General features: G+C 41.1%; 1 protein-coding gene across 3 annotated transcripts in view; it reads right to left on the bottom strand.

The window, feature by feature from the left end:
* DSP (desmoplakin) overlaps positions 1-26,936 on the bottom strand; it is a 45,032-nt gene continuing 18,096 nt past the window's right edge. Inside the window, exons 5-24 of one of the 3 annotated variants that reach the window (XM_002816397.6) lie at positions 23,767-23,895; positions 22,764-22,814; positions 21,034-21,195; positions 20,071-20,175; positions 19,103-19,198; positions 18,646-18,771; positions 17,963-18,115; positions 17,214-17,368; positions 15,992-16,118; positions 14,971-15,172; positions 14,487-14,713; positions 12,307-12,473; positions 11,765-11,903; positions 11,067-11,260; positions 10,103-10,265; positions 9,517-9,600; positions 8,672-8,779; positions 8,019-8,117; positions 5,042-7,336; positions 1-3,945 (exon numbers count right to left, since the gene is read on the bottom strand). In XM_002816397.6, coding sequence (XP_002816443.4) covers positions 709-3,945; positions 5,042-7,336; positions 8,019-8,117; positions 8,672-8,779; positions 9,517-9,600; positions 10,103-10,265; positions 11,067-11,260; positions 11,765-11,903; positions 12,307-12,473; positions 14,487-14,713; positions 14,971-15,172; positions 15,992-16,118; positions 17,214-17,368; positions 17,963-18,115; positions 18,646-18,771; positions 19,103-19,198; positions 20,071-20,175; positions 21,034-21,195; positions 22,764-22,814; positions 23,767-23,895 — 8,019 coding nt within the window. In that variant the 3' untranslated portion in view covers positions 1-708. The remainder of the gene's footprint in view (positions 3,946-5,041; positions 7,337-8,018; positions 8,118-8,671; positions 8,780-9,516; positions 9,601-10,102; positions 10,266-11,066; positions 11,261-11,764; positions 11,904-12,306; positions 12,474-14,486; positions 14,714-14,970; positions 15,173-15,991; positions 16,119-17,213; positions 17,369-17,962; positions 18,116-18,645; positions 18,772-19,102; positions 19,199-20,070; positions 20,176-21,033; positions 21,196-22,763; positions 22,815-23,766; positions 23,896-26,936) is intronic. The other 2 variants (XM_054557171.2, XM_024248135.3) reach the window with 2 other exon arrangements.

The raw sequence follows: 26,936 nt of genomic DNA, 5'->3' as shown, positions 1-26,936 counted from the left end.
TTCAAAAGTCTAAAAGTTTATTGCCAGAATAGCAAACTTCATAAAGACACCTTTTTAAAGTACATCGAAAATGACAAGCAAAATAAACAGAAAACTTTGACCAAAGAAAAGCAAAGATTGCTGCTGTCATGCACATACAGTCAAATTAATACCAAACCAAACAAGTACATCAAAGAGTATATGGGTTATACAATCCACACTCTAAAACTAAAGGAGACTCATTCCAAAATGCTTGGTTTTGGGTTGGGGGTTTGAGAGGGGGGCTGGTGCTGGGAGGGTAATTTTCTCCTACAACGGAATATGGAAATATTTAGATGAGAAGCAGAATGACTAAAATATCAGTGATCCACTTAATTTTTATCTCCAAGAATAGGAAACTGTATTACAGGCTTCCAAAATTAAAGAATTGATCAAAAATCGAAACACAGAAGGGAAGAAACAAATCCTAAGTTCGATTTGTGCTATTGTTACAACTGAAGAGCACTTCAGACGCACTGCATCCAAGTGTACTACTTATTTAAGATGAGCTAAGAAGATAAAAAGCCAGAACAGCCTTTACTATTTGATTTCAATCATGGCTATATTTTCTGTAAGCATAGAATGTCCTATCACTCTACTGCAAGCACCGGGATTTTCTTTTTCATTATTTAATAAAGTGGAAATTCATATAAATGAAGTCAAGGTATAGCAACCACTCCCAACTGACTACTAGTGCCCAATAGAACTACTGCTAAATGAGTAGGAGTAAGAGTAGGAAGAATTCCCTGTGGCGTCAAAGCTTCCTCTCCGGGACCCACTGCGGGACCCGGAGCGAGATCCGGAGCGAGATCCCGAGCGGGAGCCGGAGCGGGAGCCCGGAGCGGAAGACATGTTGTAAGGGCTGGGTAAGCCCTTGGACGACACGGAGGCAGCTTCCAGAAGGCGCAGCCCAGTTATATCTTCTACCATGGAGCGATTTATGGCATCCTTATAGGATATTTTTAATTTGGTTTTGGGGCAGGTCAGGATTTTGGCATAGCTGCTGGTGTCTTGCAGCCTCTGTGCGGCGCGGCCATCGATGAACCCCTTCCGGATGGCTTCTTCGGTGCTTATCCTCCCATGCACTTCCGGGTCAACAAGACCTCCCGTGAGGTACTGGAACTCCAGGAAGCGCTGGCCAGCCTCATACGGGAGCCATTTTTCTTTCACTGCCTCTGCCGCTGACATCTTCTTCTTTCCCTTCACACCCTCGAAGCCTATGAAGGCTTTCTGAGCAGGCTTCAGCCTGGTGGCCATGTCTTGGTCAATCACACCCTGGGAGACTGCGTCCTGAAGTGACAGCTTCTGGCCTGTGGTTGGATGGATGATGCCACCTGTGCAGGCCTGAGCCTCCAGAAGCCTCTGACCGGTGATGCTGTCAACGATGCCCCGCTCTATACCTTCTGTAATGGAGATTTTCTCCAGGTTTTCTGTGTCAAAGATGGCTGCAATGGGGCTCGATTCTTCCAGGGTGTCTGAAAAAGAGCTGCTCCTTATGGTTAAATTCCTGATGCTGGATATGGTGGAAATCTTACTTACTGATTCATGTCGGGAGCTGCTAAAAACATCATCACTGACACCACTGCCCAAGCTGCTGCTGGTGCCGACACCATTTTTCAAGGAGATCATGTCAGCAAATTGAGTGAGGCTGAGGCTGCCGGATCGGTACTGATCAAAGAACTTCCTGTCAACAAGGCCCTTGTCAATAGCATCCTGAATATCATACTGACTGCCTGTCTTTCTATCTACCAGGACCACCCTGGTGGAGCCATCTGATCCTGTGATGGTTATTTCTTCCCATTCACATTCCTGCTCACACAGTTCTTTGAAGGTTTCATAATCAATTAGGCCCTTCTTGTAGGCCTCCTGAACAGACATTTCTTTATTGGTTTCTGGGTCAACTATGACCACCCTACGCTTCCTGAGGGTATTCTTTTGTGATGTCTGCACCTGTTTCTTCTTTTCTTTCAGAGGCAGAAGACACAGCCCTGTTTCCTCATCCTTAATGCATCTTTCTTTTAGTTGCAGATAGGTAAGATTTTCTTCAGTGTTGGGATCAAAAAATCCTTTGGTATCATCACTTGGATCTGAGAGAATCTCACTGAGTTCCTCATTGAAATAGCCCCTCTTATATGCTATGTCAACTGGTAAACGATGGCTCTCCTTTGGGTCAATGATCCCCCCGGTTGCGATCTGTGCTTCTAATAAGCGAATACCATGGCCCTTTTCGATGAGTTCCTTATTCATGGCTTGGAACAAAGAGATGATGTTTCCTGTTTCAGGATCATTATACCCAGTGACAGCTCGTTCTGCAGACAGGAGCTTCTCTTTGAACTCAATGCCCACCAGACCTCTCTTGTAGGCTTCCTCCACTGGTAACCTCAAGTTGCTAACAGGATCCACTATAAAGCCAGTAGCTGCTTGGGCTTCCAGCAACTCCAGAGCAGTACCAGGTCGGACTAAGCCAATTTTCATGGCCTCATAAATGCCAAGCTTCTGTTTTGTGGTCTCATTGTATATGCCTGCTATGCAGCTTGAACCCTGGAGGAAGTCCTTAATTCTCTCACCAACCTCGTCATAAGAAATCTGACCAGATTCCAGTTCATTGACAGTGGACGGTCTCAATATACCAGAATCTACTAGCTCAGTGACAGTCACAGGTTGTCTGATTCCTTGGAAGGACATGCTTCTCTTCTGTACTGAAAGCAAAAGCAGACCAGTATGTGGTTCGATTCTGCACCGTTCCTTCAGCTGCACGTAACTGACCTTCTTTTTGGTGACTGGATCCACAAAGTTTTTCTGACTATCTCGGGGATCATTCAGGGATCGATACAAATCTCTATCAATCAGCCCCCGGGCCAACGCGATATCTTTTGGCAAAAAGACACTGTTCACAGGGTCTACTACACCCCCTGAAGCAATCTGGGCTTCTAGCAGGCGCATTCCGGTTTCTCTATCAATCAAATTTTTCTTGATGGCTTCTGAAACAGATACTGTCTTGCCTGAAAATGGATCATCAAAACCAGTGATAGCTTTTTCTGCTGTATATATCTGCTGACGGTCATCGAAGTCGATGAGGTCCCGAGCTATGGCACTGTCGACAGTCAGCTTCTCATTCCGATGGGGATCAATTATACCACCTGTAGCTGCCTGGGCCTCCAGAAGCATGACTGTGGATTCTGGGCTGATGAATTTCTTTCTCTTGGCCTCTACCAAAGAGTATTTTTCCTTAGGAGAAGCAGATGCTCCAGCGATAGATCCTGCACCCCGAAGGAATGGCTGGATTTCAGAAGCAACTTCATCCACTGACTTCTTCCCCTTCAATAGTTTGTCCAAGGTTGTTTTGTCAATCAACTGACACTCATAGAGCTGCATTGCTGTCACCTTCTTCCTCAGCCCATCAAACACCAGCTTGGAGGTGTCAACGGTCCACTCACACTCAGTCTGGGTCTCCCGATGGGACCCATATGGACGCTGTCTGAGTTTATCGATCTCCCTCTGATACCGGGAGCGTTCTGTTTCTAACTGTGACTGTGTCTCCCTGGTAGAATCCTCCAGCTTACGCCTGCACCTCTCTTCAATTCTCTTGATCTCTGCTTGGAGTCTTTCGATCTCACTCCTAAGACTGTTCTTCTCTCTCTCACTCTTTTCTCTTTCTGATTCTATCTTCCTAATAGCCTCCTCCTTGCGGGAATATTGAGTCTTCCACTGATTCAGGTCATTCTGAATTTGCTGTTTCTCACACTCCAGGCGCTGTTTCACCCTGGTTTCTGCCTCTAGAGTTGCTTTTGCACGATTCAGCTCATCCTCCAGCCTCTGCAGCCTTGCCTTGTCTTGCTCCAGGACTTTGATTTTCACCAGAAGGCTCTCTCTTTCCTGCACCACCTGAGTGCACTGGTTCTTTGATTCCTGAATCCTATTAGATGCCTGGAATTGAAAAAGAAAGAAATGGGAAAAAATAATGTTTTGAATCATATCATATTACTATCATGACTTAACTTCCTTTCGTGTATCTATCTTTAAAAAAAAAAAAAAGCCGTGCTTATTTTTTCTTTCTATATTGTCCCTGGATACACTGTGAGCTTATTTTACAAATTTGTGGGAAAAATTCTGTAGATATATGTTGCCACTTCAATAAATGGCTTCATACTTACTATTTTTTTCTATAGAAGGAACTGTAAGTTGCAGACCTGTCTTACTCTTAACAATAATTATGCTTTGAAAAAATGTGGGGAGTTTTGTTTCAGGTTATCATACCTGCTACACCTACATCTCACCTGTTACAGCTAGATGAACATACTTAATGGAGCAATACAAATATATGAAGATATATATAATATATAAAATATATATCATAGATAAATATATAATATATATTATGTATTTATATAATTTTATATATAATATATAGATATATATACACACACACATACACACCAACCCAGCCACACACAAATATTGTCTGTAGAAGTTAAATGTATTAAAAGTTAAAGAAGTTATTTTTAAATTAAGGGTTAGGAGAAGGCAAGTCAAACAAAAGGAAACGCACTAGGGCCATGATCAAAAGCGAACACCAAATAATCCATGCAAAAAAATCATCTAAGCAGGCAAAAGAAAAAGTATTTTAAAAATTGCATAGGGAAACACTTTAGTATGGCTTCTATTTAAGAAAATTTTCATTACAAATGTATGTCATAGCTCACTAAATAAGAGCTAACTTCTAAGAAGTAGAATGGAACATTCGGAGGAAGTTATACATGTATCAGTGTTCTTAAAAGCGGGGCCAAACACAGGCTACCCAGAGATCAGCATTTGATGCAATTAAAGAACAGCAGGGCACACAGCATTGAAATTATTTTAAAGCAGTTACCTCGATTATGACAGGAAGTAGTAGAGCAATAAAAAGAAAAATTAGATTTTCTATAAGCATCTATTTAAGCAGCAAGAGCACAGTTCAGATGAGATAATAATGTGATGAATAATTTGAGAAACAGTGAAGCTGTGATCAAGTATTTGTGAATACCTCTAAAGCCTGCTTTTGGAATTTCTCAATTTCCTGTCTCAAATTTTCCCTCTCTCTCTGTAAATCATTAATCAGCCCCTGCAGTTCCAGGGTCCGGTTGTTGCTGATCTGCAGCTGGCTCCTTAGTTCCAAGATGGTTGCATTTTTATCACTGTCTGCTTCGCTTCGTCCTCTCCTCAGGTCATCGTACTCCAGCCTCAGGTTCCGCAGTTCTTCTTCTAACATCAAGTGCTCCTTGGTCAGGTTCTCTGTGAGAGACTGCAGCCTCTCAATTTCTATTTTGCTTTCATTTAAGCTTCTGCTTTTATCTTCTATCACCTTCTGGAAATGCTCATTCCTCAACTGAGCTTGTTTGACACTTTCCTGTTCCTGGAGTAACTGCCGCCTCAGGGCCTCAACCTCAGAAGAGAGCCTCCTCAGCTCTTCCTGGGTCCTCTGCTTTTCCCTCAGGTGGCCATCCAGCACGTCCCTCTGCTGCCGGAGGTCATCCTCACTCCTCTTCTTAACAATGGATGCCTGCTCCAGCTGCTGGGTCAGGTTGGTGATTTTGATGGCTTGCTCCTTCAGCGACCTCCTCATGCCTTCCAGCTCTTCCTCCAGTTTCTTCCTCTTGCAGGAGTCTTCTGACGCCGTCCTCTTCAGCCGATTCAGCTCCTCTTCCACCTTCTGCTTCTGCAGCTGCAGCTCTTTCAGAGAGCTCTGGAACCGCGTGATATCCTGGTCCTTCACAGTCCTCTCCTGGGAAACCCTTTCATAGTCGATTCTCAGGCGTGTCAGTTCTTGCTCCTGAACCTTCAGTTTGTTTATTGTCTCCGTCGCACTACTGTTTGCTTTCTGCAGGTCATACTGGACCCTTTGTAATCTCGCGTTTTCATCTTCCAGGCATTTCCGGTCATTTGTTTCTTTGTCGATCAGTTGTTTTAACCTTTCTATCTCCTTGTTTTTATCCTGGATGGTTTTGGCAGCATCATCAAGAGATTGCTTATATCTTACACTCTCCTCTGTTCGCATCTGAGTGACTTGTCTCAGCTCAACCTCCAGCTGCTGTTTCCTCTGAGACACCTCAGAGCCAGTGGCCTTTTGCTGTTGGACGTCTTCTTCCACCCTCCTGAGATTCTCTGTGGTCTGGGTTAGAGTGTTCTTCAGCCTCTTTATTTCTTCAGATAAGCTCCTGTTTTCTCGGGTGAGATTGTCTATCTGAGCCCGGTAGCCACTGGTATCCTCTTCCTTCTGCATGGTGAGCTGGTGGATGGTGGTCTTGGTGATGTTGATCTCGGTCTCAAACTGATTTTTTAAGCTAATGATCTCCTCATCATAATTGTTTCTTACCTTACTCAGTTCATTTTCATATTCCCAGCGGCGCTTCGCCTCCTCCTGAAACTCAGCTTTGAGTCTCTCGATCTCCTTATTTTTGTCCTGAATGGTCTTGGCAGCCTCCTCCAGGGACTGCTTGTGCCGGGCATTGTCCTCAGAGCGCTGCTGCATGACCTGCTTCAGTTCTATCTCCAGATGCTGCTTCTTCTGCATTATCTCAGAGCCACAGGCCTTTTGCTGAAGGGCATTTTCTTCAGCTCGCCTTCGCTGCTCAGTGGCCTGCAAGATGCTGTCATTGAGCCTGACAATTTCATCCTTCAGATCTCGATTTTCCCTTGAGAGTCTATCAAGCTGGTTTCTAAGATTTTTGGAATCATCCTCTTTTTGCATGGATATCTCCTTGATGGTGGTCTTCGTAATGTTAATCTCTGTTTCATACTTGTTCCTTAAATTACTCATCTCCTCATTATAGTGGTTTCTTACCTTTGCCAGCTCATTTTCATATTCTCTCTTCCGGGTGCCTTCTTCCTGCAGTAGAACCCTCAACCTTTCAATCTCGTACTCCTTCTCCTTGATGGCTTTCTCAGACTCTAATTTCTGCCAACCAAGGTTCTCCTTTTCACATTGCCTTGCTTTCTGCAGCTGGTCATAGTCATTCTTCTGTTGGTCAAATCTGTCTTCCACAGATTTTCTTCTTCTCTTTTCATCTTCAATCTCATAAGTCAGTCGGGTGATCTTCTCATTGAGTTCTTTTATTTGGCCGTAGCACTTGTCTAGATTTTGCTTAGCCGACTTCCCATCCAGCTCAGCCTGTCTCTTCAGCTCCTCCAGGCTCGCAAGCTTCGCTTTGAACTGGGAACACTCTGCCTGGTATTTCTGCAGGTTCTGATCCAGGAATTTGTTCTTATTACAGTTTTCCGAGTTGGCATCTCGGGCCAGTCTGAGCTCCTCTTCCAAAACTTCGATCTTGGTATTTTTCAGCTGTGGAATGAAATCAGAAATTATGTCAAAAGAAAAACACCTCACATTCCAAGAAAGAAGCAGTACTTTTCCAAACCTCCCAGACCAACGTGCATTCTCATTTCTCTTTACACACACGGACATACATGTAAAGAGTGACTAGGCAAAAATTCAAGAAATCTGGATTCTCATAATTCTTGCACCAGCTGCTCATATGATCTTAGCAAATGATATATTATCTTTGAGTCTGAGCTATCTCATCTGTAAAATGAGGTAATTTCTTTCAAGATCAAAAGTTTATGATTTCATAAATTATGTTCCCTTTATTTCAAGTTTACATTAAAGTAAGTTTACATATAAACTCAATTTAAGTATCATAAATGAGGAATAAAGGGAGCAATCACTGAATATAAAAAATTCAAATATACCTAGTCCAAGATGTTACCTTTAACACATAAATCAAATGACTTTTGTTTGGCAAAGTTGTTGCAATATTATGACTATTACTTAAGTTCATTTAAAGCAGTGTATCGGAGCATGGAAGTAACCCCAGACTTACAAACAAGCAGTATTACACTAAACCTTTAGAGGAAATAGAGTTTCACCAGGATGTGTCCAAATCCATGTTATAATGTGGAAGTAATAATAAGGTTCTATTCCATTTTCTTTTTTGATGCTCCAAGAAAAGATAGCGGTAAATTACCTTCAGATCTTCCAAACTCTTCAGCATCTCACTTAAGAACCTGTAATAGTCTCCAGATCTTGTAAGTAGTTCAATGTACCGAGCATGAATATCTGCAGCCTTGGAGAAAAGGAAGGAAAGAAAGAAAAAGATATTGCATTAAAAAAAAAGTCCTATGTAATTTGACCAATTCTGTTTTCTAAAATAGTGTAATTTTATATAAAGAGTGAATTCTCTTCTTTAGTGTGTTCATTCCAAAATCAGCAAAAGAAAGTACAGCAAAACAAAGGGCCAAAAATGTATCCCATTCTCATCTCTCCAGGCTGTTCCCCCTAAACCATCTGACAGGTACGATAGTCTCTGACATCTTTGAGAAGAGGCTGTCTTTTAGAAATTTCTGTATTTTCCACTTTTTAGAAGTCTCTTTCATCAAACCCAGAAATTTAAGCCCAATTTCTACAAAGACTCTAAATAACAGATTCCTGATAATTTCTGAAAATGTATCATACATCAATGACTCACACTGGAGGGCACATAAACCTGCTATTAAACCTCTTAAAGTGGTACCCTATAACGGGATGAAATCAGCAATGGTAAGGAAGACAGGCAGGAGACAGGGAAAAGGGAAGAAGCAGGAGGGGCAGGTTTTAAGAGATATGTGATGACATATATACCTCTTGCAGAATCACCCCAGAAGGAGACTGAATCATCGTCCTCTTGATAGGTATGTTCAGCAGAGTTTCCAGTCCTGAGGTGTAGGAGGCCAGCTGGAGCTCATAATCCTGCAGCATAATGAAGTTTAAGAAAAGTGTCCTTCATAGACTTAAAAAGCATCACTAACAGCTTTAGTTCCACAGTTTTAAATCACTGGGCTGCATGTCTAATTGCCCACTCCAAAGACAGTGCGCCACTAGTGGCCAAGCAGCTAATACTACATTAGCGCAGTGGCCCACACCCGTAATCCCAGCACTTTGGGAGGCTGAGGCGGGCAGATCCCCTGAGATCGGGAGTTCAAAACCAGCCTGACCAACATGGAGAAACCCTATCTCCACTAAAAATATAAAGTTAGCCGGGCATGGTGGTGCATGCCTGTAATCCCAGCTACTCAGGAAGCTGAGGCGGGAGAATCACTTGAACCCAGGAGGCAGAGGTTGTGGTGAGCTGAGATCACACCACTGCACTCCAGCCTGGGCAATAAGAGCAAAACTCTGTCAAAACAAACAAACAAACAAACAAAAAACCATTATTAAACCAAGCAGTACATCTTTGTATGCTAAATGGAGAATGCAGCACCTACCACCAGTCAAAGAATAGAAACCAGCCATTCAAATGGATACTGCCAATGTGGAATGAATTCAAGCTAATAGATTTTTAATTTTTATGGTTTGTTCAGAAAAGAATATATATAGACCATAATTGCTATCCTCAGGAAGTGTATACTTTTTACAACAAATCAGCAAGTCATGCAGTTAATAATAATCTTGGTGAAACACCAACATTCTTTATGAAACCAACATACCTTAATTGAATTTGCGCAAAGTTCAGCAATTTTTTGTACTTCCTCTGATTTGTCTCGTTTGCCAGATATTTCATTGTGCAAGTTCTATACAAAAAGTAAAATATTTATCAATGTTAATGCATACAAATATTTTTAAATAAATGTGATTTCACTCTTTTACCACTGTTATTTGTACCATTTTTTCAATTTATTACGACATGTACTTGTCTCATATTCTTATAGTTACAGCTTAGGAGATGAGCATTTTTTCCATTCAGAAAAGAGAAGCAAGCTCTTTAACTTACTATCTGTAAGAGGTTACTTTCTAGTCAGCCTGTTTTCTGGGCCTATCCCCTCAATTTATAAAGATAATTTATGATAACATGAAGAGAACAATATTACGTTATTTCTGTGTTCATAATTTGCATTTCCTTGCAAACATCTCAGTTGCTTTTCCTCTGGGCATTCTTTAAGACTTCACAAAATGGATTAGTAATATTAAATATTCATCATTTCAAACCTAGGCACTGATGCAAAAACCAGAGGAAAACATGAATTACACCCAATTAATCTCAAAACAGCCATGGAACAAAAAGTTGGCTTATACCTTCTGCTCATTCAAAAACCGCATGACTGTGTTGGAATCTCCAAATTTCATGGATTCTAAGGAATCCTGGCGGCGTTTAGCATCATAGAGCCACTTGCAGAAAGCCTGATAGTTATCACGATAATTCCTCAATTGCTTGATTTGTTTCTCCAGGTCCCATAATCTGGGGGGAAATAGATACAATAAATATCTTATTAGTTCCTAAAATATGTAACATAGAGTCACCCAGAAATTCACTAGGTATATGCCCAAGAAAACTGATCATATTCCCACATAAAAACTTATACATGAATGTTCATAGCAGCACTTTTTATCACAGCCAAAAACTGGAAACAACTCAGGTATCAACTGATGAAAGGATCAACAAAATGTGGCACTGCCAAACAATGGAATATTATTCAATCGTAAAAACACATGAAAAAAATAGAAAATGATGTACTGAAACATGCTACAACACAGATGAACTCTGAAAGCACGATACTAAGTGAAAGAAGCCAGTCACAATGGACTACATAGTGTATGATTCCAGTCATATAAAATTTCCAGAATAGGCAAATTCATATTCCAGAGATTTTTTAAACTCTTATTTGCAGAAAGGCATTGTTTTTTTGTCTAAGATTTAATTTTCATAAACTTTTGGAGAATGCTAACTCAAGGCAGCTACTCCTTCCAAGAGTCATAACAAGAGTTTATAGGACACAAAAGAGCTGGCTAAAGGGCTTCTGCCATTTCTCTAAGACCCTGGATGACACCTGGCCTGCACAGGGTTGGCTATTGTGATGCATTGTCCTTCCATTTCTAACAAAGCTGCATACAGGCAGTCCATGAAAAGAGCATCTGTTATGCCTAACTTACACAAAAAACAAAACCTCTGTTTTCTACAGTGGCTCCCTTCAAGTGACATTATCTTGTGAACAACCAAAAGGGGAGAAGATGGGGAAGGAGCGGGAGCAGGCTGGCATACCTGAAGTCGATCTGTTTATCTATCCTTTGCCAGCGGTCTGTCAGCTGTGTGACTTTTTCACCGAACTTGCCCAAGTCCAGATCATAAAGCGGATACTGCTGTGAAGTCTGACAGTGGATCTGCTGGGCTTTCTGTAGTTCTGTCTTCATAGTGGCCAACAATGACTTCTTCAAGTTCAAGTCATTTTTTATTTTCTGCAAGATGGAAAAAAAAAAAGATTGCAAATTTATCCCTTCTTCCATTGTATGCTACACTACAAGTCACCAAATCGGGGAGCAAAGTTTATAAAACACTTTAGAATATTCATAATTTAAAATTCTAACAGTCAATCCAGGGAAATATATTTACTGAATTGCATTTCCCAGTATTTGTTCCAATAATCTAGTTCCTTGTGCTATCCTGTTATAATAATAATGTATATGAACATATTAAAGTTTCTAAGAAGTCCCACAGTAAAGAAACCAGTTTAACTCAGCATTCCCCAAACTAATCCCATCACGAATTGCTTTCTTATATAGTTCCTGCTAACACAGTCTGGAAAACAGAGTTACAGAGATGACAACTGGTGTCAACCTGTGTGGCCACTGAAACCCAATAATCCTCAGAATTCATGAAAACCCAGTGAGGCTTTATAATTGGGAGCTCAGTTCTGAATTAGTTCCTGTAAATTGGGCCACTGTTGTAAGCTTTCAAGTTACCTTCAGTCCACAGCGGTAAGCTTCCACTTTATCCAGGTCCAGGCAGACAGTTTCCTCCTCAGTGAGCCTGGCTTCATAAACCTTTAACATGTCTTCTGTTTGGAGAATAGCCTGGAGCAGTGCCCTTACTGTACATAAGCTGGAAAGAGCAAAAGAAGCAGATAAAATTGCCAGTGACATAATTAGTCTGTGAAGATTTGCCTCTCGCAGCTAGTAATGAAAGAGAACAATGTCAAAGCAGATAAAAATTTATTTTGTCTTTTTTTTATCTATTGTGATTCAGACCAACATTTTGTATTTGCTGAAGAATTCTCAAGTTCTGGCCCTTAGAGCATAACTTAGTTCTAAGATAACATTCTAGTTCAGAATAGTGGAATTAACATGCAAGGCTAGTGGAATTAACATGCTCTCCAAACCACAGAAGGATGTAAGTAAATCTCTAGTAACAGAGAAACTGTAAGGCAAGCATCTAAAGCAAATGAAGTCTGACAAAAAGAAGCTTGAGAAAAGGAAAATATGTGATTAGTGTTAGCTGAGTTTACCTATTTAAGTAGCCATCTGTAACACCATTGATATTTTCCAGTTTCTGAAATAGTGCAAATACTTCATTCTGTAAATAGCAGTACTTTTCAGAACCTCTGAAGTTGGCAAGCATATCTTTAAGCTGGTTGAGAACCTCAGCAATTGCTTGTGAATCATTCTGCACACTCTGTCAAAAATGAAGGAAAGCTCTTTTGATTTAGCTGATTCTTTTTATTACTGTATATATTTAAGGTATACAATATGCTGTTTTAATACACATAGACACAGTGAAATGATTACATCAGGTAAGCAAATTAACATACCAGTCAACTTCCATGGTTATCTTTTTTCGTATGTGTTGTAAGAGCACCTAAAATCTACTCTCAGCAAAATTTCAATATACACTACAAGATTACTACCTGTAGTCTTCCGCTGAATTTAGATCTCTAGATTTATTCATCCCACACAAATGCAAGTTTGAATCCTTTACATCTGCCTATTTCCTCCTCCTCCCTCCCCACCCCTGGTAACCACCACCCTACTCTCTGTTTCTATGCATTCAACTTTTTTCTTAGAATTTACACATAAATGAAATCAAGCAGTATTTGTGTCTGGTGTATTTCACTTAGCATAATGTCCTCCACGTTCATCCATGCTTTTGCAAATGGCAGGATCTCTTTCTTTCTTTTTTTTTTTTTTTTTTTGAGACAGAGTCACCCAGGCTGGAGTGCAATAGCGTGATCTCGGCTCACTGCAACCTCCACCTCCTGGGTTCAAGCGATTCTCCTGCCTCAGCCTCCTGAGTAGCTGAGATTACAGGCGCACGCCACCACACCTGGCTAATTTTTGTACTTTTTAGTAGAGATGGGGTTTCACCATGTTGGTCATGCTGGTCTTGAACTCCTGACCTTGTGATCCACCCGCCTCGGCCTCCCAAAGTGCTGGGATTACAGGCGTGAGCCACTGCACCTGGCCCCAGGATCTCTGTCTTTTTTAAAGGTAAATAGTACTCCACTGTGTGTGTGTATAGTCATGTGTCTAATAATGATGTTTTGGTCAATGATGAACTGCATACACAACGGTGGTCCCTTAAGATATACACACACACACATATATACATACATACATATAAACACACACACACACACATTTTTTTTTAAAGAGAAGGGTCTTGCTCTGTTGCCCAGACTGGAGTACAGTGGTACAATCATAGCTCCCTGCAGCCTCCAACTCCTGAGCTCAAGCAAGTAGCTGGGATTACAGGCATGTGCCACTGCATCCAGCCCCCATAAGATTATAATACTGTATTTTTATTGTATCTTTTCGACGTTTACATATATTTAGATACACAAATACTTACCATTGTGTCACAATTGCCTACAGTATTTAGGACAGTAACATGCCCTATAGGTTTGTAGCCTAGGAGGCTATACCATCTAGGTTTGTGTAAGTATGCTCTATGATGCTTGCATGACAAAATCACCTAACCATGCATTTCTTAGAATGTACCCCTGTCATTAAGCAACACAACTACATTCCACAGTTTTGGCATACTGATCACACAGAGGTTAGTACTCTGCATTATAGCTGTGTGAATCTTATGATCATTTCTGCCCTTAAAAAGTCCACTAAAAGTAAAGGATTCAAGAAAGAGAGAGGAGTTGAAGAACTCCTATTTCTTTCTTGAGTATGGCCTCATTAGCACTGTAAATGTGATCCTCTTAGAATATCTCGATTTAGGCCTTCCAACGCAGTGTGCCCAAGCTTGGTTGAGCAGAAAACATCACTGAGTTAGGAGCTGACACACCTGGGCCGTAGTCACACTCTGTCTATGGCTTTGAGATCGTATCTCACCAACCAAATCTCTTCATGTCAGTGTCATGTCTACAAATAAAGATCATTCCCCCTGTCTAACCCATATCATAGGTTGTTCTCTGCAAGAAGCCAAATTAATGCTTGTGAAAACTTTTGAGATGGACTATAGCCTGATTCAACAACACACAAATGAACAGTTTAACCCCCAGCCTGATAACCGTCTACAAATTTGGAAACATAAGACATAAGGAAATCCTGCCAGAAGCCTGTTTTCTTGAAAATTTATATTTTTGCCTACAAACATTTAAACCAGGATTTTTTAAATTCATTTGCAGGTAAATAAAAATATACAGGGTAATCAGGCAAAATAGTAGCAGATACCTACCTTAAGCTCGTTAATTTTCACTGTGATGTGGTGAGAAGACCCCTGGTCTGCTAGAGGGAGGTTTTTGAGAGTCATCCTGCCCTCGCAGTGCTCTATCTGCCTGCGAATCTTCTGCAGCTCCATCAGCATCCATGTTTCTTGCTTGTCATTTTCTCTGTTGGTTTCAATTACTTTATTATGGTTGACATCTTGGCAGGTTCCATGATGAGTAATTTCAGTTGTGGTCACTGTAAAAAGAAGTTAGGGCTATAAAAATCAGAGAATACCTAGGTATCAAGGTGCTAGGCCTCAAAAAACATCCATACTACCTAAAAGTATACCTTCTTCCTTTGAATTTCGGAATCAATTCTGAAAATTTAGTGCATGAAGAACACTGGCTATATAGCATTCAGAGAAATGGTTCTGAAATCAGTTTTATGCAAACTCCTTTCTTTTTAAAATGGTATGGATGGTTGATACAAAGAGAAAGATGTCCCATGCTGACCTGTCTGGTGCTGGGGATAGCCAGGGAGCTGAATGACCAGGGTCTGGTAATGCTTCTGGGCATCGGTGAACTGAGACTGTATTTTCCGCTTGTCATCATCTCCAAACATCTCTGAGCCTTGGCTATTTCTGATGAACTCTTGGTAATGTAACTCAAGGTCGGCTATCGTCTTCATGTAATCTTCCTGCCGCATTGTTTTCAACTGAAAGGAAACAGGCAGAAGTGATTTGGGATTTATGACTGCCCCACAATGCAATCAAGAAGAGTTGGCCAAAAAATACCACCGACTAGATGGTACTCAAAGCAACACTCATCACAGGCTCATTAAGATATAAAAGGTCTTTTAGGGTTTAGACATTGTTCCCAAGAACCACAGGAATGGGTTGCTAATTTTTTTTTTTTTTTTTTGCCTACAGAATATTTTTCTTCAAATGAAATATTATTCAGAAGCCCTAATTGTAAAGCAGAGCCCAGCAAAGCTGCTCCAACTAAAAAGAGAAAAAGGGCTCGGGGGACCCCAAAAGGTACTATCTGTGCCCCTCTCCTCACTTCCATCCCTGTCACTCCTAAAGGATCTCCCTCCCCTGCTAGGATTCTTCAGACCACGATCTGAAAAAAACTGATTTAGAGTAACTAATGCTTTGGGTGCTCTTCCAAGAATTCTATCCCACCTTTTACTTCTGTGATACCCAGTTAATCCTTTATGACCTAACTTTCCATTACATCAAAGGGGCATAGGGTCCAGAATCTTACAGGAGTGCATGGCTTTTCCACAGGCACTTCTGGCTTGCTTGTCAGGCCACGTGAATTAGTATTGCTTCTTTCTCTCATAATCAGCCATATGCTAATCCCTCCCGTTCTCTATTGGACAGACGAGAACCTCTAAGGAGGGCTGAGCTGACTTGCTTGATGAGACACAAAAGCACTGCTACACAGCAAGAAGGTTGAACTGTTGGACACAGGCACTGAGGGGGCAGCGCTGCCCTCCCTCCAAGCAGCCTACGTGGCCCTGAGGACATACCTTGGCGATCGTCATGGCCCTGATCTTCTCTATGTCAATCATGCAGTAGTGCCAGGACACCAGGCTCTTCATGTTGATGTAGAGCTGGTTCCACAGAGCCAAGATGGCTTCGTAGTACTGCTCAATCCTAAGAGGCACAAAGGGAAAACATGCTAGAGCCAGGCTTTCACACTTCATCCCAAATGGGAAACCTGGACATGCTCACACCACTGCACAAAAACCTACAACAGTCACTGATAAAGTAAAAGGTAGAGGTATAACTTTGAAAACAGTCCATGGATTTGGATTCATTTACTCCCCAAAAGTACATTCTGAATTATCTACATTATTGGCTGACATATATACTACAACTTTTTGTTGTTGTCTTGTTTTTCGGCAACTTTGTAATTGACAGAGGTCTAAGGCAGGATGGCAGGTGCATTAGATGCCAATCACCCAAAGCTTGGTCATGAGCACACAGCAGCTTACTACACTACTCTCTCTATTCTGTGTGTGGTTGAAGATTTCCATACTAAATGGTTTAAAGGAATCTGCCATGGACAATCTGTTAAATGAATGTTCTTCCTACAATGAGTGAATATTGATATTAAAGGTATTTTATATTTGTGGCTACATGCAAAACAACTGATTATCTAAGAAAAGGAGAACCTTAAAATGATGCCTTTGAAGTGCATGACAAGTATTATTCACTCTGACCCCGTACAGTCAGATATTCCTTTTTTTTTTTTGAGATGGAGTTTTGCTCTTGTTGCCCAGGCTGGAGTGTAATGGCACAATCTCGGCTCACTGCAACCTCCCCCTCCCAGGTTCAAGCAATTCTCCTGCCTCAACCTCCTGAGTAGCTGGGATTACAGGAATGTACCACCACACTTGGCTAATTTTATATTTTTAGTAGAGAGAGAGTTTCTCCATGTTGGTCAGGCTGGTCTCAAACTCCTGACCTCAGGTGATCCGCCCACCTCAGTCTCCCCAAGTGCTGGGATTATAGGTGTAAGCCACCACACCCGGCCAGATATTCCCTTTTATTCTTCAATAATGACTGTCTATTCAACATAAAATTGTAACACAAAGTGAAGGTGACCTTCATAATGTTCCTTTTTTTAGAAGGTGGTTATTATGGCAAGGCATCAAGTGTCTAAGCTTCAGGTATAAACACCCGCCCTCTTCCTCTGCCCTCGCATTCATGCGTGCATGCGTGGCTTTGGGAACTTGGATGACTTACTTGCAAGAGAGGTCCACGGCCAGTGGGTTCGGAGGAGGGATGATCAGCCCCACGGAGGGAACGAGCATGTCAACGCCTCCCGGGCCCGTCACGTACCACTTGCTGCGCTCATTGTTGTCCTTCAGGATACACTCATCCCCCTTATGCACGATTTTCTGTAAGGCAAGCAGCCCCGGGGTTTGGCTTTATTCATAAGTATGTGTTTTTATTTTTTTTCTCAAAGGTAGGAACAGAGATGAACACATGCAAATTATTAAAGCTTTTACCTTACGTTTTTCCCCTCAAATGAAGCTGATCATCATATAACCCGACAATACTGATGCTTTAAATAATACATGTGAGCCTAAAAGGTATACATGAAGTGAGCTACATTTTATTTATTTGGTCTCACTATGTCACCCATAGTGAGTGACATTCACTTTATATGCAGCATAAAAGCATCATTTCTCATTTATCAGAAATTTAAAGATGAGAGTGATCACAGACAAGTATGACATACTAGAAGAAAAGTGTTAAACCTTACGAATTTTTAAAAGTTCTAAAAATAACTATTGTCCTTATTATTGACAACTATACCATATGATTCAGAACAGAGCTGCTGCTTTTGTTCCATAGCTGCTGCTTTCATAGATCAAAGACATTGACTATGGTGATTATTGAACTCTAGATTAAATGGTGCTTTCTTTATGGACAAAAATTTGTGTGTAAAGACAGGGAAAACTTTCGTATCATTCTAAATGAGTACACACCTGGTCTTGTTTGTAGTCACAGAGAGCTCTGAGAATAATGGGTTTATTGCTTCTGTAGTCTGGGTTACGAGGCTTCAGCTGTACAATCTTCTTAGACTTGTTTACCAAGTTCTGCACCTGACGCTTGTATTCAAGGATTTTCTCTCGTTCTTTCTGCAATTGTGAATAAAATCATACTTTAACATAGATACTCCGTGAGTTTTAGAGGAGATTTTCAGACTGCATTAATGTAGCTACATGACACACTGAGTATCACTGCAGTTGCATTAACTGTAAAAAATCACAAATTCGTCAGCAGGAAACATGAGAACCTTTCATGATAACACTCTCCAGAAGCTACACAGGCAGGAATTAAGTGGGCAGGGAAGAACATCCTTGTGTGAAAGGGCTATGTTGATAAAATTTGAAGTATGCGTTCCCAAAGGAATTGTCATGTGAAGTAATGTTCTCTCTGTTCTTATTTTCAACAAATTGCCCAGACTGAAGCAAAAGTAACTGTCAAGAGTAGTTGGGCATGTAAAGAAGTTAATTTTGCGAAAAGCCACTGGAAGCTGAAGAAAATGCTTGCTTGGCTCTGGGCGTGCATTGTACAATAATACTAATCAGTGCCAGCTGTATCCAAGGCATGTGTTTTATCTCCCTGACCAGACACAGCTGCTGATGTTCTGGGTCTGAGATGATACCTCCAGCTCCTTGATCTGTTCCAGCAGGTGCTGCAGGGGCATGTTCTTGTCGCAGGGATACTTCTTCCTGATGGAGTCCTGAAGCCCCTTCAGGTATGCTTCAGTCGACTGGGCCTCTTCAAAAAACTGTGAAGGATGAGAGTGATCAGTGAATGAACAGCAACTCAATAAGCAATTTCATCTAGTAGTTCTGTTTCAAGGACTGTCATCCCTAAGCCTCTCTTTGACAGGTGGCTAAAGGAAAAAATTCGTTGAGAAAGTATTTAGGTATTTGACAGCGGGAAACTATTTGTGGGACTGATGGCAAGGTTACAAATCTATGCTCCTCTGCACTCAAAATCAATGAAGAGGATTTATGCAACATTTTGAAGATTATTTTCAGTGCTTTATAAAACACACTCAAAAGATTAGGTATTAAGACCTAAATAACAATGAAATTATCATTAAATATAAAAACCTGAAAGTAGGCAGCATTTTCTTTCAGATGAACATCAATGCACTTGGTGATCTGAAGAATCCAACTCCACTGCGTCTGCAGAGTGTCCATATAGGCCTGAAACAAGAAAACGTCAGCTCTCTTAGCCTAGCTCAGTTGTACAGATGCATGAACACCAAGAGATAGGTGAGCCTGCATGAAAGCTAGTAAGCAGTTTTTATCTCATTCTAAGTCAAGCAGATATTTTTCTAAAAGTTGGAAAGAGAATTTCTCACCATATATCTCTTGGTATGGTCAAAACTAAATTTTAAAATCAGCTTTCGCAAATAGACACCATGAGGAGTCTTAGTCAAAATATGTATCACCCAAATAGCAGAGATACTGACCAATCAGAACCATCACTGGGGCTAGCACTGGAGTGGCGTCCCTTTGCCACACCAAGCCCTGTCCCTGGAGGATTGCTGAATCATGGGGAGGTTCGAGGCATCCAAGCAAAGGGCTTAGGGGGCTCAAGACAGTGATTCTTACCAACTGATATGGAAGTTTCTGTGTTTTTTAACAAGCAGTATGGCCATACCAGTGGTACCAGCTAATGTCAGCCTTGAACGTGGCCCAAAGATGGCAGTCTAGGGCAGCGGTCAGCAAACTATAGCTCAAGGGCCACATGTGGCCCACTTGTATTTGTAAATAAAGTTTTATTGGAATACAGGCACACTCATTCATTTACACAGTGTCTATGCCTCCTTCTGCACTATAATAGCAGAGTTAAGTAATTGTAACAGAGACCAAATGGCCTGAAAGTCTAAAATACGGATTGTCTGGTCCTTTCCTGAAAGAGTTTGCCAACCCCCTGGCATAGGGTATTGATCCCAAAACAGAAAATAAAGTTGGCATGGCTTTAAGTCGTATAAGAATTACTCATTTGGTTAGTCTTACTTTATGAAAAGTTTTTTTTTTTCTAACAAAAATATAAACCTCATGAAGCCTACCTCAATTTTGTCTGAAGCTGGATGCTGATTGAGGACAAGTTGGTCACTTTCTTGTTTCAGCTTATTGAGCTCTTTTTCTTTAACTTCCAGTTGACTCATGCGTATCTGTGAATGAAGAAATAAGAAATACTTTGGAGCAAGTCATCATTAAACTTCCATCACCCCCACAGTACTTTTTAAAAGTGAAATACAAAACTGCATTTTGGAAATGAACAATGCCAAAGAATCACGCTGTTTTCCTCAAGAATCACAGCATTTTTAAGGCTGAAAAGGATGTTTGCTACAGGAGAGGATGTGGCAGAGGCTTACTCAAGATGACATAGGAGGAAAGAAGAGCTACAACCAACCCGAGGTTTTCTAATCCCAGGCTTCCACCCACCGTCCTGCAGTGCCACACACACACCCTGGGTTATCTGAACGTACCAGTTCTTACCCTCTCTAAACAAACTAGGTCTTCTGGGATATTAAACAAGGTATTGCCCCTCTTTTTCTTTTTAACTTTTATTTTAAGTTCAGGGATACATGTGCAGGTTTGTTACATAGGTAAACTTGTATCATAGGGATTTGTTGTACAGGTTATTTCATCACCCACGGATTAAGCCTAGTACCCATTAGTTATCTTGCCTGATCCTCTCCCTCCTTCCACTTCCACCCTCTGCCCTCCGAAAGGCCCTGGTGTGTGTTGTTGCCCTCGACGTATCCATGTGTTCTCATCATTTAGTTCCCACTCTTAAGTGAGAACATGTGGTATTTGGTTTTCTGTTCCCGCATAAGTTTGCTAAGGATAATGGCCTCCACACGGAGAAGTTTTCAGGAAGGAAGGATTTTTTATGACCATTTCAAAGGAGGCTGAATTGCAAGTGGCTGATTAAATTATTAATAGACCATTCATTCCCCGAGCCCCCAGCTCTTCAAGGCAACAGGCTCAAGACAAGTGTCTACAGCCGCGTACGGTGAACTTACGGAGAAGGCCTCCTGTTTCTGAGCGATGTTGGTGTTCTTGTCGCTCCAGTCATACAGCAGCTCCTCCTCCTCGCAGTCATTGATCCACATGATCTCCCGGGACGTGGCCTGGATGATGTTCTGCAGCTGTCGCAGGTGATCCATCCTCTCAAAGGACGCTTTCTGCACAGGAAGTTCAAAGGCAGCATTAAAATAACAATATGCAGATGACTGGTGTTCTCTGCAGGTTTACAGATTAACCCCGTGGTCCCTTTAAAAAAAAAAATCACACGGATAGGAAGAATGTTAACCTTGTGCATTCACTTACCACCTGGTATGGGAAAAGACCCATCCAAATCTGCAATGAACAAGAAGGCAGCAACTTTTTTGTTTTTGAGACAGAGCGTTGCTCTGTCTCCCAGGCTGGAGTGCAGTGGCGCGAGCGATCTCAGTTCACTGCAACCTCCCCCTCCCGGGTTTAAGCGATTCTCCTATCTCATCTTCCCGAGTAGCTGGGATTACAGACATGCACCACCACATCCCGCTAATTTTTGTATTTTCAGTAGAGACGGGGTTTCACCAGTTGGCCAGGCTGGTCTTGAACTCCCAACCTCATATGATCCACCCACCTCGGCCTCCCAAAGTGCTGGAATTATGGGCGTGAGCCACCGCACCTGGCCTTAAATTTTTTTTATTCTTCTAAATAAGGTTTTTTTTTGGTATTTTTTACTGATATAGTTGTACATATTCGGGGGTACACATGATATCTGGACATATGTATACAATGTATAATGATCAAATCAGGATAACTGGGATATCCATCACCTTGAACATTTATCTTTTCTGTGTGTCGGGAACATTACAAATATTTTCTTCCAGCTATTTTGAAATACACAATAAATTATCATTAACTATAATATCCCTATTGTACTATCAAATATTAGAACTTATTCCTTCTATCTAACTGTATTTTTGTACCCATCAATAATTGGTTTTGGACTATAAGGGGGAAAATGGACTCTTAGAGAAATCAAGCTTTTCCTACCTTCTCCCCAAAAATTCAAAGGGCCGTAAGTCACACCCCCACCCAATAGGAAAATCACTGCGTCACCACGAGTGACATTATTTAAAAAGTATCATTGCCAACAAGGAAACATTAAAAAGTAAAGATATGATGACACAAATAGGCAGAAGAATGGAAATCTCTCCTCTTATGAATCAAGTAACTGATATGACAGAGTGTCATAAAATTGTGATGACGATCTGGTAGACCTCTATCTTGAGAAAAATAACTTTTATTTTTGCTTACACTTCATAAAAAAGACCACAATTCACAAGTGGCAACGTTTTCTTGCTTCATCTGCAAGTATTTAACAAGTGCCATTTATGTGACACAACTTGAAAACAGAACAGCAGTAGGGACTGACTTCTGAAAACAACTTTTAGGCCGGGCACAGTGGCTCACGCCTGTAATCCCAGCACTTTGGAAGGCCGAGGCGGGCGGATCACTTGTGGTCAGGAGTTTGAGACCACCCTGGTTAACATGGTGAACATGGTGAAACCCTGTCTCTACTTAAAAGAAAAAAAGAAAAGAAAACAACTTTTAAAATTCACTTCTAAAGGAAACTCAGCAGCAGCAACAACATTAGCATTGATGAACAGGCGCCTCCCCGCCAGGATGTGCTTGGTATTTCTCGAACTGAACTGGAAAGAACAGAAAGTCTATGCACTTGAGAAATAAATCAGCTTACCAGCAGGTTTTCATACTCCTCCTCCAACTGGTAGATCGCAGATTTCTCACGCTAGAAGACAACAAAAAGCAGGTAGATACAAATCCCCTTTTGGATTGTATAGAAAAGAGTGGCCTTTCTAAGCCTCCTTTTCATCAGATACTGGCCTCCGATCCCTCCATAGAAAGAAAGAAGTACTAGCTCTACGAAATATTTCGCCCATGGGGACTTTTTCCTAGGCAGTTGGAAAGCAAACCTTTGCTGGCCTGGCAGCACCATCTCCACAAAGGAAAGCCCAGATCAGGGTCACTTAAAGACTCACTTGTTAGAAAATTGTCTTAAAGTTTAAAGACATGATTTAGGGTTCCCTAGGTCTTAGAGAAGTGAAGGAGAAGGTTGGTGAGGTGCTCAGGTGGACAAAAGTAAGCCCCCAAAAAGCCAGAAGAAGAAATGAGGATGAGAAGCTTTGGTCTCAGGTAAAAAAAAAAAAAGTTTAGTGATTTACAAGTGTAGAGACCTGGGGGAAACTAAGCACTTAAGATCAGTTACGATTTTATGCTATAATTCTCAACCCAGTTTCAAGTCTGACTTTTTTCAGCACAGGAGTGGGTGTCGGGATGAGATATGGCTTTGCTCAGTATAAATAATGTTTTAATTACCACCTAGGAAAGGATTCACCAATGACACAAACTACTGTATAAGACTGTTGCATTTCCCCTATTCAAAAAGATGTTCTGCTTACTGCAGAAACAAACTGCCACCCCTAAAGAGACTTATTCACAAACTGCAAATGAGTGTTTGCACACCCTCAGCCTCTGGTTTAACTCCTCTTCAAGTGTTAACATAATCTCTAATAGGGCTACTGATTCCACTTCCCCATTTAAGAAGTGGGATTTCTAAAAATTTCCAGTCTTTTGGGAAGGAAATAATAGCAATGTTTCAGAAGAAACTCCCTGGGATTGAGTAATTACATGATCCTTCGGTAGATATTTTGAAGACTCTAAAATAAAACACAGAAAAGTACCAGGTCGGCTTTAATTTTGTCCAGCTGCCAGCGATAGTCGCCGATGGAGTTGTGGATGCTCCGGTGGCTGTTGATGTGCTGCTCCACTGAGGCCAGGTCCACACCCCAGGCCACCATGTCCATCTCTGCCTGCAACAAAAAGAGAGGCGTGCTTTGTTTTTGCACCTTTGCACCTGTTTCACTTATGTACAGCATCACAGCTTTACTTCAGATAGAACCAAAGATGTAAATATGGAGTATTTTTGAAGTCAGAATATTTTTTAAAGGTTCCCAAATGGCTAATGCAGGGTTGCCAAATACTTCCCTCAACTTGCTTGACCCCAGCTCAAGATGGGCAGAGAAGGAAGTTTAGAAATGGGAACCTGAAAACCAAGATCATGTCTTCTGAAAAAACAAAACAAAACAAACAAAAAAACAAATCTACCTGTGCACAGGCAAGCAAGCATGTAAACAGAACATATGTGTGCATATATATGTATGATGTTATAAAATACTCATTTAATCATTCTTAAATGTGCATCAAAAATCATTAAATAAATGCAATCATATACTGTTCCCCAAACTAAATAGTCAACCTAAAAGCATCTTTCATTGTTTATTTCTTTATATTGTCTTGATGGATGTAATTATTGGCTTTTTAAAATCCAGGATATACCATTCCCTTTTAGGATGCAAAACTCCCTATGGCCCATTTCAAAGGGAAGTCACTATATCTACTCAAGGATTCAATTTCCATAAGTGTTGGCAATATTAGGATTGTGGACTTAAGTTATCTTTTTCAAAAAATTAAATCTGACTAAATTTATTATTTGAGCCTCAAATTTAAGAATGTTTCACAATAAGAATCACACACATTGTTCCACCAGTTTCACACTGGGGCAAGTCCATTATCTCACCCTTCTTTTGCATGAGTACGTGTAAATTTCCAAATCACCTATGTCATCTCTTGGACATGCCAAGGGCAAACATTCCAATCTGGGATTGCAGCAAGAACATAAAACACATTGTTCTAAGCCACATCCATGTTCTAATACACTTGGCAAGGCTTCAGAAAGGGAAGCCATTTCAGAGTCAGACAACAGAAGGTTACCCGGGACTTTGACCCTTCTCTTCCACAGCTGTCTCGGCTTTAAACCAGAGACAGCCAGGTGCATGCAGTGGGACATTAGCAACGTGACCAGGCTCCAGCTCACGCCTCTCATTACCAGCCAGGTGTATAGTATCTGACCTGTCCATCGGCAAACACAAATCAGGAAAACAAAACAAAAACCTGGCTCAGGAGTGCCTGCCTCCTGATTGGCTGCTGAGGCAACAGTTCCCTTATCAGCTGGGGCCTGCAGCTCAGTCTCCTGGGAACCAGGTAAAGCATGCAGGGGAACAAGCGATAAGAGGAAAGGAGCCAGAGCAAATCCCAGAGCGAACCTGCAGTAAGCAATCAAACAGCTTTTAGTTTGTTTGCAACCATGAGGGCTGCCTGCCTAATCCGGAAAGCACTGCTTATCAATTGCTTCTGTTAGAAAACAACATAAAACTGGCCGGGCGCGGTGGCTCACACCTGTAAACCCAATACTTTGGGAGGCCAAGGCGGGCGGATCACAAGGTCAGGAGTTGAGATCAGCCTGACCAATATGGTGAACCCCCCCCCCACCCCATCTCTACTAAAAATACAAAAAATTAGCTGGGCAAGGTGGCACACGCCTGTAGTCCCAGATACTCGGGAGGCTGAAGCAGGAGAATTGCTTGAACCCGGGAGACAGAGGTTGCAGTGAGCCGAGATCATGCCACTGCACTCCAACCTGGGCAACAGAGTGAGACTCCCTCTCAAAAAAAAAAAAGAAAAAGAAAATGACATAAAACTGAATTCATGTGGTAATACTTCTACAAAATTTAAAAACATTGAGCATTTACTACATTCTTAAGCTACACCCAACATAAATACAAAAAAAATGACAAATTATAGGTTGTCTTTTTTTATAACTGTCATACTAAGAAAACTTTAGGAGATATGACGTTTCATAACTAATTTAATTGGAAGGCTGTTTTGCCCATCATTGTGGATCCTTAAGATGTAGTTAAGCCCCATCAGCTCCGCCATGTCTTCCTTTGACTGCTCCACTCCACAGGAACTGGCCACCCTCCCCTCTACTCCCAACTAAGCAAGAATGTATTATAGCTGATCTAGACAGAAATTTGGCATTGGAGTGTACGCATCTTGTTTTCTTCAATAACATTCACTTTCAGGACTAGGGACCACAATCTTTGAACGTTGGGTGCCACTACATATAAAATCCTCAAGAAATGTGCTCGAAGATTAGAAGGAAATTTGAAAAACATACAAATAGATTTGTATTTAGGTTTCTGATATTTTAACTGACTTTTGTTCTCTCTAAGCCTTACCTTCTGTAATAGCTTATATTCTTTATAATAAAAGGGAGAAAAAGGTAACTGAATGAATGAATGTTTAGTCACTGAAGTCCTCACTACTTAGGAAAGAATACACAAAAATTTTAAAGGAGTTGAGAAATTTTAGAACCACTGCTGAATTAGTCTAACAACTAATCAAACCAAGCTTTCTTACAACCACATCTACATTGCGTAACAATCTCTCCACAACTTATCACTCTAACACATCCATATTCTCAAGGGAAGGGTTAGGAGTAGGTTTTCATTATAAAATTCCCATCTACATGATTGTGGCGTATTTCTACCACCACCTGTTCATTACAGGACATAATGACTACATGAAACAACACAACAATCATTAGTCTTGAAAAATACTTTGCAGAAACTCCAGTTCCAGGGAAAGGATCAGCATATCCTTCCAACATTATTTTACTTCACTCCCACACTGGTGACGTTATGGTTGCACAATGAGACAACTGAGACTTCAAAAGTCTAAGGTAAGCAACCAATGGGCCTAAACCAGAATGGCTAGTTTCACTGTTTCCAGCTCCTCCAATCTGTGAACATTTTAAATGAACCGCCACAATGGGCTTTTTTTCAAGTACCTATGAGTAAAACAGATGAGGTCAGTTGCCACTCACATAGAACAATGAAGTTATTTAGCACATAAACTCCCACAACAGATTTTTCCGGCGGTCAATATAAGAACTGGATATTCAAAGTCTACTAACTAAATTACACATGTTAAATATGACCTGTGTGATAAA

Source organism: Pongo abelii, chromosome 5, assembly GCF_028885655.2.
Source record: "Pongo abelii isolate AG06213 chromosome 5, NHGRI_mPonAbe1-v2.0_pri, whole genome shotgun sequence".
Classification (NCBI taxonomy): Eukaryota; Metazoa; Chordata; class Mammalia; order Primates; family Hominidae; genus Pongo; species Pongo abelii.
The sequence above is the reverse complement of the archived record's forward strand: the minus strand, read 5'-3'. Positions and strand labels throughout refer to the sequence as shown.